A 14,312-nucleotide genomic window follows, 5' to 3' on the forward strand; every position below is an offset into this window, starting at 1 on the left:
AAGGAGGCGACACTTGTTCCAACTTGGCGAAGGACTGCACAACACCTTACACGCTTACACTCCTTCGGCTGATGATTGCGATCAGATAAAGTGTCTTTGATGTGTCCGCATGCGTTTGTGCATCGCTCGTGCTTAATTTAATCGGCAACCTTCGCGTGAAATCGTCGTCTTTATCAGTGGTAGCGATCGACGGAGCTTTGTCTACCGCTTGACAATCAGTTCGTTTCCACCAAAGAATCTCTGCAATCGAAGATTGTGAGTCTTATAAAATGATTTCTGGAGGCAGCGGCGGTGGAGATTGTTTGGACACGCTGCTGCTGTCTGCGAAACCGCCACAGGCCTAGGGCCTACGTCTGCTCAAAGTAAGATATCTTAGAACCTCTTATCATTAGTATCTTCGTGCGTTTACGGCGTTTTCTAGTTTGGGAAACGCAAGAAAACTTTTATATTATTTAAACATAATAACGGTTTCATCCAAAACTGGTTTCAGTCAATGTTAGTAAACATAACAATTGTAATCGTCAGTAAACATAATAATTGTAATTTCATTTTAACATGGCTTGCATAAGAGATTATTGTGTTTCATAAAATTTTTACTCAGTTCCTCATAATTAGACTACGAATGTTCATGCAAATTCCAATTTTTGGAGTAAGATTTCTCAAGCGACATTATTAACATAATTCACACGGTTGATTTTTGACAAAGTGGGATCCAGTTGGTGAAAGAGTGATTTTGATATTTAAACGATTTTAAAAGTTATAGATATTCATGCAGACACACACACAACCATAGTTCATATAGTTCGAAAGTTGATAAATGCGAATTTCTTCTTAACCCTTTGCAAAATAATTTCTGTTTCTATTGCTTTTATTCTTATTTGAATTTTCTTGTTATCAATACGTTTCTGAAAGACAAATACGAGTTTCCATTTATTGTATGTCTATATGTATTCTAATGTTAAATATTCCTAGAAAATTAGAATTTTATTCCGATTTAAGTGAAGCGAATGCCATACACATTTAGTAGGTGTTGCGTGAAATCTTTATCACAAAACTGGTCAGAGATTTTACGCCAAGTAGTTAATATTCTAATTGCTCAGGAAATGGTAATTTTAATTGTAGCCCATCAATCATTGTCCCAATTAACGCTGAATCTACTTAATCCAGTCATGTCGTAGTTTCGAATGCTGCAAGAGATACATTATAGATAGTAGAATGTTTCACGTAGGTACGCTTTGTATAAGATAACAAAAAAGTTATAAATAGTTGCCTTGATGAAATCATTGTAATCTTTATAGGGTGAATCGGAAACGATGAATTGTGTAGAAACATTTGATACCGTATTATTTGTCTAGATTTCCTTCTTTTCAATCGACTTTTCCGTCATCTACATAGATACGGTATTGTCTATAAGTTTAAAATATTACCAGGAAAGTACAATTAATTAAAATTGCAAATTTTGGCCCATTTGACAAGACTAATGCGCGTGTGTCTATCTTAACATTACAATAACGCCACTACATTCTGTTTCTATTTTATTTAAAAGTTAACATGTATCATGTTAATAGGAAACTAAAGACAGACAATTTTCAAAACTAGATTATAAGTACTGTGTGGTTTTCCGTATATTTGTTCAATTTTCGAAGAACAATTACACGAACGTGACAAATGAGTATAATATTATTATCTCCGCTTAGCAGAGTACCTTTTAAATGCTGGAGCTGTAAAATGATTACGTGTTATCATCGACGATGATCAGTATTGATTGCAACTAAGTATGAGTTTTAGGCAATATGTAAGTTGGTACCTAATTGGGAAAGAATAGCACTCGAACTTTGAAAGGCAAGAAACTGTGTATGTGCTGCGTAACCAGGCCTGTCCAACTTCTCTGTCGCGTGATTTTATATAATAATTTCATTTAAATTATATCAAAAGTAAACTATTTTGATAAAGAAATTAGTTAGGTAAAGGTAGCAATTAGGATGGAAATTAGGTCGAAATTATTTTGATAAAGAAATTAAGCAGAAAGGAACAGTGCTGCTAATTATGAAGAATATCTTAATATTCTTATAGTGCAATATTTTTTGTTTTAAAGACGGTTACATCAAGGCAGTGTCGCCAGACGAGGGGAGGGGGTAAAGTTACCCTCTCTCTGCCAGTACTGGACACGTGCACGACAGCATGGAATAGTGTAGAAGGGGAAGGTAGAGTGGGACACAACTTTTGATCTGGCGACACTGGGTGGGGCAACAAAGACACGTGACACCGGCAAACGCGACAAAGGTGCGCGCTGCCTAAAAGAGAGGTTGGTGGTGGGGGAAGCAAGCGTTTGAGGGGCCCAACCGTGCCTAGGTTGACACATATTTGAAACCGTTTGCGCACCTATGTTTATGTAACATTGTTTTCTTGTTTATTGGAGTTTGATTGTTTAAAACCGGGTCACCCTGTTGCTTTCCGAGAAGGAAGTAAAGCGAATTGCGCGTAACATATACTAAACCGATAATGCATCACGTGTTCAATACACAATTGCGGATAATTATTCTGTGGATCATTTGTCCTATCAACAACCCGCATTTCGTAAAGCCGTTTTACGTGTATCAGCCGAGTATACGCTCCAACAAGAATCTTATCGTCCTCATGATAATAGACCCAACCACGTGTCAAGCACGCACCCAAGGCGTCTTCAGAATAACAAACTAAAATTTAAATTTTTTGACGTATTTCTAATCGTACTTTTGCGTGTTTCGGTTATCTTTGTGAGGATTTGACGTCACTCGACAAATTCATTGATCCCATTCGTGAACAGATAGCACTTGTGTACAAATGTTCTGTAAGATACAGTATCCTTACTTGCTATCTAGTGAAATGATACACATAATCAAGTGCCTTCTGGTCTGTGAATCTTATCGACCACTCTAGTCGATTCACGTAGCATGTACCGTTCGGAAGACAATGTGAATGATTAAATGATTCATATCAAACTTGTTCCAGGCGAGATAGTCAAGTAAACATTCTCACAATGCATGCCTAATTAATTTTACAGTAGTACTAGTATAGAAAGCATCTACAGTGAGTCCAAAAAACTATTTGACCATTCAATTTCCAATTTGTTAAAAATTCTCGACATTTGAATTGTTATAATTCCGTATAAAAAATTCCTACAACATTAACCCTAGGCTCAGTTTAAAGCTTGAAGCCTTTACTTTGACTTTACTTTCGTTTATATTTTTCTGCTACTTTTTGGAAAACATATTATGTACATAGATGGAAGACTGATAACACTAAAAGCATTGGACAATTCTTTTCGAGGCTTCTTTTTTACGATTTTTTTTGGTCCCTTTCTTGTTCCGCGAAACAGTGAAAAAAGGATTAATTTTTAAGGAGTCATTGTAAAAAGGAGGCTTGAATCTTCAAATCCATAGCGGTGTCATTCATATAAAAGCTTTGGAGCCATTGCGTATATGATAAACGCTTCACTCTTCACAATAATTTATAATTCAAACATATCAGATATTTGCATTCGTAGTACGGACAATGTTTCCTCATTCCTATCGCAGTAAAGTTTATGTTAAAATAATTTATTTGAATAATAATTATAACCCTACTTAAGCATTAGTTTGGTAGGACACGTTTCAAGTTATTATCATTTTAGACATACTTTGTTTATGTATATTAATAGAATATAATAATAACGTTTAATGAGAACCAAGGTGGCTAAGATAATTATCTTTTTACCATTAAGGGGGTGTAAGGTTTCTCGTTATCATCATCATCATCAAGACTCTAATTTTATTAAAGAAATATTTTTCATGCGTTCCATATATTTCATTTGAAGACCAGAGTGGTCCCTTGAAAAAATTTAAGAATATGGATATATTATTTTAAACCGATCAAAAAAATTGTTAAAGAAGGAAAGCCATTTCCATGTCTCCTCTGTTTCTAGTTATGTGTGTGAGAATGCAGACAATTTTTATCTTTATTTAATTTGTAAACACAGTGAACTCTGTATCCGCAAACCGTAGTTACCCGCTACATCTCATAAGCAAGATATCGCACTGTTCCATGAAATTATGTTAACTAATAATAACAAATAATATGAAATATTAATTGTTCAATTTGTACAATCAATTTCTTTCAGATTTTCATAGCTAATTTTGCTCACCGAAAGGACTTCGTCGAAGGAATTGATTATTGTTGTGCACTCATTATTTACAAATGATGTAAAAACACGTCGTTTATTACGAATTTATAGTAGTGTCGCAAATTGTCTGTCAGCTAATTATCCAGATAAAACACTTCATTATGGTTGATACGCAGATAAGTTATCAACAAAAGAGGTACATTTAAATGCAAAGAACATTAGCTCTCTGAAGATAAAGATACCTTTTTCGTATTATATACGCGATATTTCAGACAGTATTGCTTTACTTGTGCTTTAAACCGGTTATTGCTACGCAGTCATTCACGAAAGTGTACAAATATGTTGTAAACGTAGACGTTTGGAATATTTGTTTAGTTTCGCCGCTGTGTTTCGAGCAAAAAGGACATTCATACACTTTGAGTAAGTCATTAAAAAACTATTATTTCCATGCGAAAGTAATAGATATAAATGACACACAGTGACGTAAAATTAATTATTTTCAACGAAGTTAAAAGCAATTGCAAATAAATATTTCGTCTACATAAACAATACATCAGACATTTTATGGCTTTGCAATGTCTTTGATAAAGCTAGCAGTAAATAGAATTACTGCAGATTATTGCGTTATGCGACGTGCTCTGATAAACAAAAAAAGGTCACGTTATTGTTCAAAATTAGCTTCAGTGTTATTGCAAAATTATTTTAATGCGATGTGCTCTGATAAACAAAAAAAGGTCACAGTGACATTGTTCAAAGTTAGCTTCAGTGTTATTGTAATATTTATTATGACAGTTTTTGGTGATTTTAATGTGTCTAATAAGAAGCGAGTTTTAACGAACACAAATATTATTAAGTTGATGTAGATATTATTTAGAAAATCTATGATATTGGTTGTTTAATGAGAGTGCCGAAGTGTTTGTACTGTTTTAATGTTTTAAACATTACATTACATCGTTACTATGCTTATAGTTACACGATACAGCTGTAACTGTATCAAGTAATTTTGTAAACGAAGCAAACTATGTGTCTGTAAACCGGAGTAAACCGCTATATCTTGTAAACATGAAGTCGCATTGTTTGTAAAATACCCAAGTCCAATTTCTTAGCCGTAAGGCTGAAATAAAGTATATGTATATTATTATTATAAGATATGTTTCTTGCTTATATGAGATACAGCGGGTCACTACGGTTTACGGATACAGAGTCCACTGTGTTTACAAAATTTGTTATATCTCATAAGTCGACTGCGGATCATACTGCAAAATAAAAATTGCCTGCATTGATTACAAGAAACAGTGAAGCTACGTGGAAATGTCTTTATTTCTTTAATAATTACTTGTATAATTGTAATTTCCACGTGTCCTTTCATGTTGATTTGCTTAATTATTGACTTAAAAAGGACATTTTTTTACATCATTTGGTGAATACGAAATGAGCTATGAAGATCTGAAAGAAATAATTGATTATTCAAGTTGAACAATTAAGATTTCTTATTATTTGTTATTGAGATTCGACAACATATTTGCAATGAGTGAAAAATATTTTTTTCGTAAAATTCTTAGTTATACCAACCTAGTCCTAGTTATACCAACTAATTTATACATGACTGTAATTTCCATGTGGCCTTTTATGTTAAATTGGCTTAATTACTGACTTCATGGTATAAGTAGAAGTAGAAAATGTTTAAGGTCAAGAACTTCTTAGAAAGAGAATTATTGAAATTATCTTATCTAACTTGTATTTACATTGTTAAAATTTCCTTGAAAAATGAGAATAAATAACTATATATCTTGTCCAACGAGACGAGGATAAAGTATTTAACTGCTTGCGTCCTTTGCTGCCTATCTGAGAAGAGTAACATCAACTTTGTCGTACTCGTCCCTTTGGACAAGATGTAGATGTTTTTTGTGATGAATAGAAACACATACATTCACAACCATGATTTTTGATTTAGAAAACTTATGAGAAATCCTTACATGATTTTCTATTGACCGTTACATGTGCTACAAATACTTATTACGTTAATGTCAAAAATTTTGTTTAAGGGGCATTCTGGTTTTTGGGGCCATCTTCATACTAATTTTTAGGAATTAAAAAAAGAAACTAGCAGTCAAAGTATACATGTAATTTTTTTAAAGGAAACTAATCGAAATTATATGAGTTATATATTTTTTTATAGAGTACGTTTTGAAAATAATGGATCAAATACATACATACATACCAAAGAACAAATAAATTTGTTGAATAATTCCTCATAGATCTTAAAACAAGCGTAAATTAAAAATATTCGAAACCGTCATTTTTACAGTTCCCGTGAACCTAGAGTTAATAATAATTTCTTTTTCAGCTTGCATATAGTTTTCTTTGCACAGTGTTAGTGTTCGTGCACATTGTTCAACTACATATGTATTCCGATTGCTCTCGGTAAACGGCAGGAAGCCTAAACCTTGTCATTTATGGGAAGATTAACGACCGAAATGTGAAAAATGGCCTGCTGGTGTATCGAGTGATAATTCTATTCGAATGATAATGCGTTATCCACTGTTCTTATCTGGTGTCATCCGAGTTTATGTAATCGCGAATTCACTTCCGCAAAATCGCAAACTTTTCATATAAATTCTCGGCTTATCATTGTGTGATCTTGTGCAAGGTAAGATTTACTTGCATAGAGCTGCAGATTTCACGGTTTAATGGTTTCTCTAACGACACAGCTGCAGATTAACGACTTCGTCACGAAGCATGTAAATGGTCGTCCTCCATTTTTACACCCGTTCGAACACTGCGGCTGCCTATACAGAGAATTAATTCGTAATCGAGGTCTGTTATGTCACGACAAATTGCTTCTTTCGAAATTGAAATTCTTGTTATTTAGAGTCGCGCCAATGAACTTAGAACGACTGGCTTTTGGAACATCGTGAAACATAGTATCCATACATTCCTTATGTGTGCATCATTCGAAGTATGTCTACTTTAATCTATTGTTTTTTATTCTATTGTATTGTCTTTATTTTATCCTATAGAATCACTCAAATTTGATGCAATTCTCGCAGACATTTTTTATTTTGCATAAAGATCCGCTGTCTAATTATTTGTCACCCACACTACTGCATACAATTTATGTAAAATAATGTTTTTACAAAATAAATAGTTCACAAGTTATTCCAGGCTGTTAATATTCTCTGTTAGACTCTATGCAAAACAATAGATACCAAATAGAAAGCAGTTTCTTTTTTTAATGATTTTAAAACGTTGAAAATTTAGGCCTATATAAAAGAAAGATGTAAACAATAACTTTTAATATTTTTTCTGTAATTCCGACCAATTATTGGTAGACAAAGTCATAGACTCTGTAATTCGAACCTTTCGATCTTCTAAAAAAATTGGTCCTTTTAAAAATGTTCGGATATTACTGTGATTCACTGTACCTTCCTCGAATGATTCATTCGACACATCGCGAAGGTTAACGAAAAGGAGAAGTGTAAAAGTGACCTAATGGGAAACTCCTTTCACATCCTTCGTGAATTGTTCTCTATACGTAATATACTGGTTCATCACGCGTCACTATATTTTTGTTGTATTACCGTCAGAGTCTACGTCATTAGTCCAGAAAGTCCTCGTATGGTTTTCCTTATCGTTACACACGAGAGATTGTAATTGAGGACAATGAATTTTGAAACGGGGACTCCCTCTTTGTATTTCACGCTGTGGCAAAATTGGGAAACGGTTCTACGAAGGGACAAGCTCCTCTGACGTGTTGCAGTCCTTTAAAATCACTTGCAGCTTGCCCGACACTCACAGTGCACCATTTGGGTCAGCAATTAATACTTCAGTATTATTCATTTACATCGTCGACATCGTGTCCACGCTATTTATTTATTTATTTTAAACGTAAGAGGGACATATAGTTTCATCCTTAAATTAGTTAGATCGAAACTTTCAAATTGATATAAGTAGACTGGATTTTCTGCACCTATCTCAAAAGTGAGTGAGCTAAACACAATATAGTAAAAGCATTAGAAGAATTTCAAAATGCTGTTATATTAATTTCAACCTATTACAATCATTATATATTTTTAACCTGTTTGTTATAATTGAGCAAGAACATTTTCATTTTGTATGAACTTGGTACAATTATTACGAATAACGATCTATGATCTTTTACAATTTGTTTAATGTTCTTTTCGTGCTGCATTGTTTAATATTTTCACTTTTCTGTCTTTTTTCACCGTTTCGTGATTACGTTTACACAGCATTAGGGCGTCTCTTTGAATATTTTGTCTAATTTTATAGATATATGGGAAAATTTTTAGTGAGTCCTTCTAATTTTACAAATATGATTTCCTTTAAAATACGAGTTGAAATCTAAAACGTATTAATGCACGTTCTTTGCAATTGTTAATAATTTCATTTACAGCTTTCCGGAAATGTAACTTTACTACTTATAAAGACCGTGTTTTTGTTTCCTAATTGACATACACAGAGTCAGTTCTTGTTAAATCGTTTTTGCATAATCATCATAAAACAGAATGGTAAATCAGAAAATGAATGCATCCGGGTTCCAAACGTTCATGCAAAATCTTTAATTATAAATTAAATAAGGTGCAGGGCATGTTAAGCAATTGTTTACACTTTTACATTGTGTATAAGTCCAAAGTTATACGTTATTTTCTGAGTTCATGATTAACCACGCTTGTTAGTACTGAATATAATGCTGATTGCATTAAAATATATATATATATATATTGTATTATATAATATAAGTCTACATTAATTTAAAAAAAATTAAATGACTGCATTAAAAAATATTCTATTATGAAATGTATGTCTACAGTTCTACATTAATTAAAAAGAAACGATTAGAATCTATTATCTACTTTACGTAACTGACTAATATAGGGAAAATCTCGATTTCTTAAATTAGCTTCAATTGAGCGTATTTTTCTCGTTTCAGGAGGAATATCTACAACATGGTTCGGTTTAGTGATTATAGAACTTCCTCATCAATGTATACAATCATTGGCCTAGCAGCAATTATTTGTATCGGAGCCGTTCGAGGAGAACTCCAACAAGTGAGCGTGGTAAGACACAAAATTACTTATATTTCACTTATTTCTTGTACAGAAAATTATAATTAATAATTGAAGAGCTTAGTGAAAGAACATGTGACATTTTTTGCTTAGGAATAATTGTTAAGCGATATCTTAGCTGCGTCCTAATACAGATCAATAATATAGCAAATGTTTACATATTCTATTTATACAACAATGTCTTGCACTTTTTGCATCGTTATTCCAAACGATCGAAATGTGATAATTCATAGCTGCATTAGAATGAATACCTCAGAAAGTGTACAGTGAAAATAAGAAGGATTATTGTAATAGCATCATTCACTTTTAAAATCATTATTTCAAAACAGAAAATAAAGCCGCAAATGATTTATTGGAAGTTACGTGTTTGTTATGCTTACCATTCGTATTTCTAACAGCTATTCAGACATGGCGACAGAGCTCCAGATGATACTCCCCTTGAAACGTATCCGAATGATCCGTACCTGAATTACGACTTTTATCCTGAGGGTCGAGGTCAGCTGACTAATGTAAGTTACTTCTATCATACAAATAATGTATAATTCTTAATTACGATCGTTATTACGTAATTGTTATTGCATAATTCGATAACGCTGTAACCTCTATTACCTGAAGAAGATTGGGAAACAACATAATTTATTATGTAATTCACTGGTGGAATACTTTATACAGGGTATTCCCGGACGAGTGGTACATACAACCGAGCAGGGAGTGATAGACTGCGGATTTTATGCATTTATGACAAAAATGGATAAGCGCAATTTTAAGCAGTGGACATATTAAAAAGAATTAAAGACATCAACGTATCGGTTTCAGTTTAAACAGATCATTTAAAGAAGAAAGAAATTTTTATTTCGCAACTGTGTCCTGCAATCAATGCAAACATTTTTTATTTTGCATAAAGATCCGCAGTCTAGATACTACACGTAAAAATAAGTCGAAAAAAAGGAATAACATTTTTTCGTTTGGCGCTTCGCTTTAGTGCTTGCACAAAGTAGAATTTGTTGTTCATGGTCAGACGATTCCTATGCGATAGCACGTGTATTCGCTGCATTTAATAGTTATAATTTTACCGAAAGAAATAAACGTTCCTGTTGTAAATAATGTAGGATTAATAACGGGTGTCCTACTCGGCAAAAACGCATGCCGTTTTTGCTTCTCGGGACGTTTCAACCGTCGATCGCGTCGATTACGGATTATATGCCATTATGAAAATATTGAACAAGTAAAAGTTAAAACAGAAAAACGATTAAAAGTATTTCAAGATATCAATACACATTTTTAGCATATTAAAATAATTAATGAAAGAAATAAATGTTCATTTACCTCCCGTTTCTTGCGATTTCATCTGTACGTAAACACTAAATATTAACGAACAAATATTTGATATATTTCAGCAAGGAAAACGACGAGAGTTCCAGTTGGGAAATGTCCTCCACGAAAGATACTCAACATTCTTGGGGGATCTCTACACACCACAATCTGTCTCCGGTCTGAGTTCAGATTATGACAGAACGAAGATGTCTTTGCAACTTGTTCTCGCAGCGATTTTCCCACCAAACTCCGAGCAAAAATGGAACCCACGTTTGAATTGGCAACCGATCCCTACGAGATATTTACTCCGAGTTGAAGACAATATCTTTCTCCCCGATGACTGTCCTTTGTAAGTATCAACGAAGTCTATTTTTAAGTAGACCGCAGAGTCGTGCAGATTAAAATGGTTTTTATTCTTCCGGCAACAGCGTGAAATCATGCAACGCTGCACACTCCAGTGAAAAATTGATGCAAGTAATGGACAGACGAGCTAGTCAAATTGTTTCCCAATTTTCAAATTCAATTTTCTCGAAGACAAGAATACTGCTCCGATAGATTCTAATATTTTTTGCCCTTTGTGACAAAAATTACATCTCACATGATTGCATCGCTATTTTCTAATTCTCATGCACACGTATAAATGTATAAATGTATATTTTGTTTGCAGATACCTAGCAGAATACAACAGAGTCTTGGAGTCGCCCGAAGGAAAATATGGACTGTCAAAGTTTAATAACTTTATGCAGCAGTTAACAGAATGGACGGGGAAAAATATATCTACGCCATTAGACATGTACTATCTCTATCATACATTAATGGCTGAATACTCTCTTGGTCTTCCTTTACCATCGTGGACACGCCAAATCTTCCCTGATGGCGAATTATTGAATGGAACTGTATTCGCTTACGATATTGCCAGTTCTACACCTACGCTCAAGAAGCTATACGCCGGTATGACATCTCTTTTCATTAAAATGTTTTAAAACAAACATTTCTATCGTTAATATGTTTATTCGTCCACTCTTGAAATAAACTCGACTTAAATATCTAATTTCACTTTTAAGTAGAAACTGAAGACAGGATCTTAAAGATCGGTTTTATATATATTTTAAAACGACATACAGTAAAGCCTTGATCTAAGAAAAACTCTCGGGTCCGTGTTGTTTCTTAGATCCTGTGGCTCTACTATTTCGCGCGACCGAAAACTTACTGCACATACCGTCAATTAAACCAATAAATACAGTTCAAATTATATCGCGTTTAGTGTAATTTTAATCAGAAAAATGCCACAAATTAGTTGCTGAAGATCCCATGAAAAAATAATGAAAAATAAAGAAGTTTTGAAGGGGACATTCGTTTTTCGTAGACCCTACGGTTTCCGTTTTCTTAGATCAAGGCTCTACTGTACATTTTGTAACACATGCATTTTAAAATGTCACATTTCTTACGTAACAACCCATTACCATTTTATGGCCATACTAATAGTACAATACATACTAATGGGTCTGCGTTCTAATGTTTCAGGACCGTATCTCCGTCGAGTCACAAGAACCATGCTGGATTTCATAACCGGAGTATCCGAAAATGAACGAAAACTGTATCTATACAGCGGACATGAAACTAACATTGCTGCTCTCTTGCAAGCTTTAAATCTCTACAAGCCGCATGTTCCTGCATATTCCAGTTCTGTAATATTGGAGCTTCACGAAATAGATAACGATTTTTTCGTCAAGGTATGTAGAAAATCTTAATAATTTGTCTACTGTTGTTAGTACAACGAAAATTAAACATGGAAAATAGGAAGTAAGAAAGTCGGAAAGAGCAAAATTAATATCGTTTAACTCAGATACTTTATCCACATGTATACTTATGTGACTGATTGGCGCGAGCATACACGCAACATGCAATCGTGTTATTAAAATTCTTTTAAAATTGCTTGGAAGTCCTTACGCGTTGAAATGATGGAACGATAAGATAAAAAGGATAATTTTTATAGCGTGTTTTCTGATCGTTGAAAAACTCGTAATTGTCAGTTTCTTCGGAAAAAGATAATTGTAAATCAAGTAAACGAAGTGAAAGTAATAGAATTGATACTATTTTTTCGCTATAATTGGGTAATTCACGAAAACCACATTGTCACAACGATTCTAATATCTAGACTGCGGATCTTTATGCAAAATAAAAAATGTTTGCATTGATTGCAGGGCACAGGAGCCAAATAAAAATTGTATTTTTGTTTTAATTATTCTATTAAGCTGAAACGAACACATTGATGTACTTAAATATTTTTTACATGTCCACTGTTTTAAATTGTACGTGTCCATTTTTGTCATAAATGCATCAAATCCGCAGTCTACAAATATTTGATTATTTTCTTATAAATATATCAGTTGACTATATAATTTTAATAATTACCGATTTAAATTTTACCGTATGAAACTAAAACATGCATGCAATTAAGTGAGATATTGTTATATGGCTAAAACAATTACTTACACGGACATTTAGTATTTCGATTTAGAAAGTGTTTACATTGAAAATTGAGTTTATTTGTTAACATTTGATTTGTATGTTTAGGTTCTCCATTACTTGGGCATTCCATCGAAAGTCGAGGAACTTCAGTTGCCCGGCTGCGACGTCTTATGTCCTCTGGATTCGTACTTGGAAATAATTGAGGACTTGATACCGACACAAGAAGAGCTACAGTGCAACAAGCGTACGACAATGCAATTACCGCCAGATGCGGAACTGGATTTGTTAAGATTTAACACGATAGTCGCCGCCAGAGCATCTGGAACCAACTAAATGAAAAGTACAAACGCCACAATTTTGGGATGACTCTCATCTCGCCAATCCAAAGAGAAAACACTTACGCGACATGCTGAATGTAATCTTCTAATTTAAGTGTGTCTTTTTGCTATTGTGATAGAAATTTTATACGAGCACCACCTCCTAATCTAGTATAATAATACCTCTATTTATTTATAAACTCTATGTATATACTGGTATACATAAATATACACATGTAATGACTGTCATCATTAAATATTAAATAAGATACAGAGTTGCATAAATTCGTAGCTACAAAGCAATAGCTTTAACTCTAGCATAACAGAATAAGATATTGTATATCAATTAAAGGACCAACCGATCAATCAAGTAGACATTTTCAATTATTTATTATTTATTATATAAGTTTTCATATAATTATAGAACAATTTTACAATTTTTTTTACGAGAACTTACGATGCAATGAATGCTATTAAGACTCATAATTTACAAGTTTTTCAATATTTCTCGGCTATAAATGCATGGAGTTCCACAGTATAATGGTTGACGACAAATGATTCATTCCATGATAAAAACCTCCGCGTTTCTAAATCGTAACAGAATCCAGTAAACCTTGCATTGTGTTTATCGGGGAGCACACTAAACGAGAAATCGCGCTCTTACAAAGTATTTTCGCTGTTACGTGACTGTTTCGTGTAAGGAGAACACCGACGTGACTCCTATTTTCGTCTCGCAAAGCCGACACCTTGCGGAACAGCTCGAACGACGCGTCTCGCGATTTTATGAGAAAATATTCGCTTTAGACACGACGAAGAATTGCTTTAGATTTCTCTTTGCAGCCGGCGACGATCGTTCTCGTCGAATGGAGAAACTTTCATGCCTATCAGACTAGTTTTATTATGAATGATCGTGTACGATGCTCTGGTAGGAGCAATTACATCGAACAATTGTAAAATAAATTGCAAAAATCATAGTCACTC

At 33.7% G+C, this 14,312-nt stretch overlaps 1 protein-coding gene across 2 annotated transcripts; it reads left to right on the forward strand.

Moving 5' to 3' along the window:
- The first annotated feature begins 83 nt into the window (after positions 1-83).
- Acph-1 (venom acid phosphatase) lies at positions 84-13,721 on the forward strand. Of its 2 annotated transcripts, none has more exons than XM_076433365.1 (7): positions 84-362; positions 9,093-9,219; positions 9,627-9,737; positions 10,626-10,891; positions 11,210-11,493; positions 12,067-12,275; positions 13,120-13,721. In XM_076433365.1, exons 2-7 carry the CDS (start codon positions 9,109-9,111, stop codon positions 13,345-13,347), a joined length of 1,209 nt encoding a protein of 402 aa, XP_076289480.1. In that variant the 5' UTR covers positions 84-362; positions 9,093-9,108; the 3' UTR covers positions 13,348-13,721. The 2 variants fall into 2 exon arrangements, with proteins under 2 accessions (XP_076289480.1, XP_076289479.1); XM_076433364.1 differs by lacking the exon at positions 84-362 and adding an exon at positions 4,422-4,561.
- Positions 13,722-14,312: the final 591 nt, after the last annotated feature.

This window comes from Lasioglossum baleicum, chromosome 11 (assembly GCF_051020765.1).
Source record: "Lasioglossum baleicum chromosome 11, iyLasBale1, whole genome shotgun sequence".
NCBI classification, from domain to species: Eukaryota; Metazoa; Arthropoda; class Insecta; order Hymenoptera; family Halictidae; genus Lasioglossum; species Lasioglossum baleicum.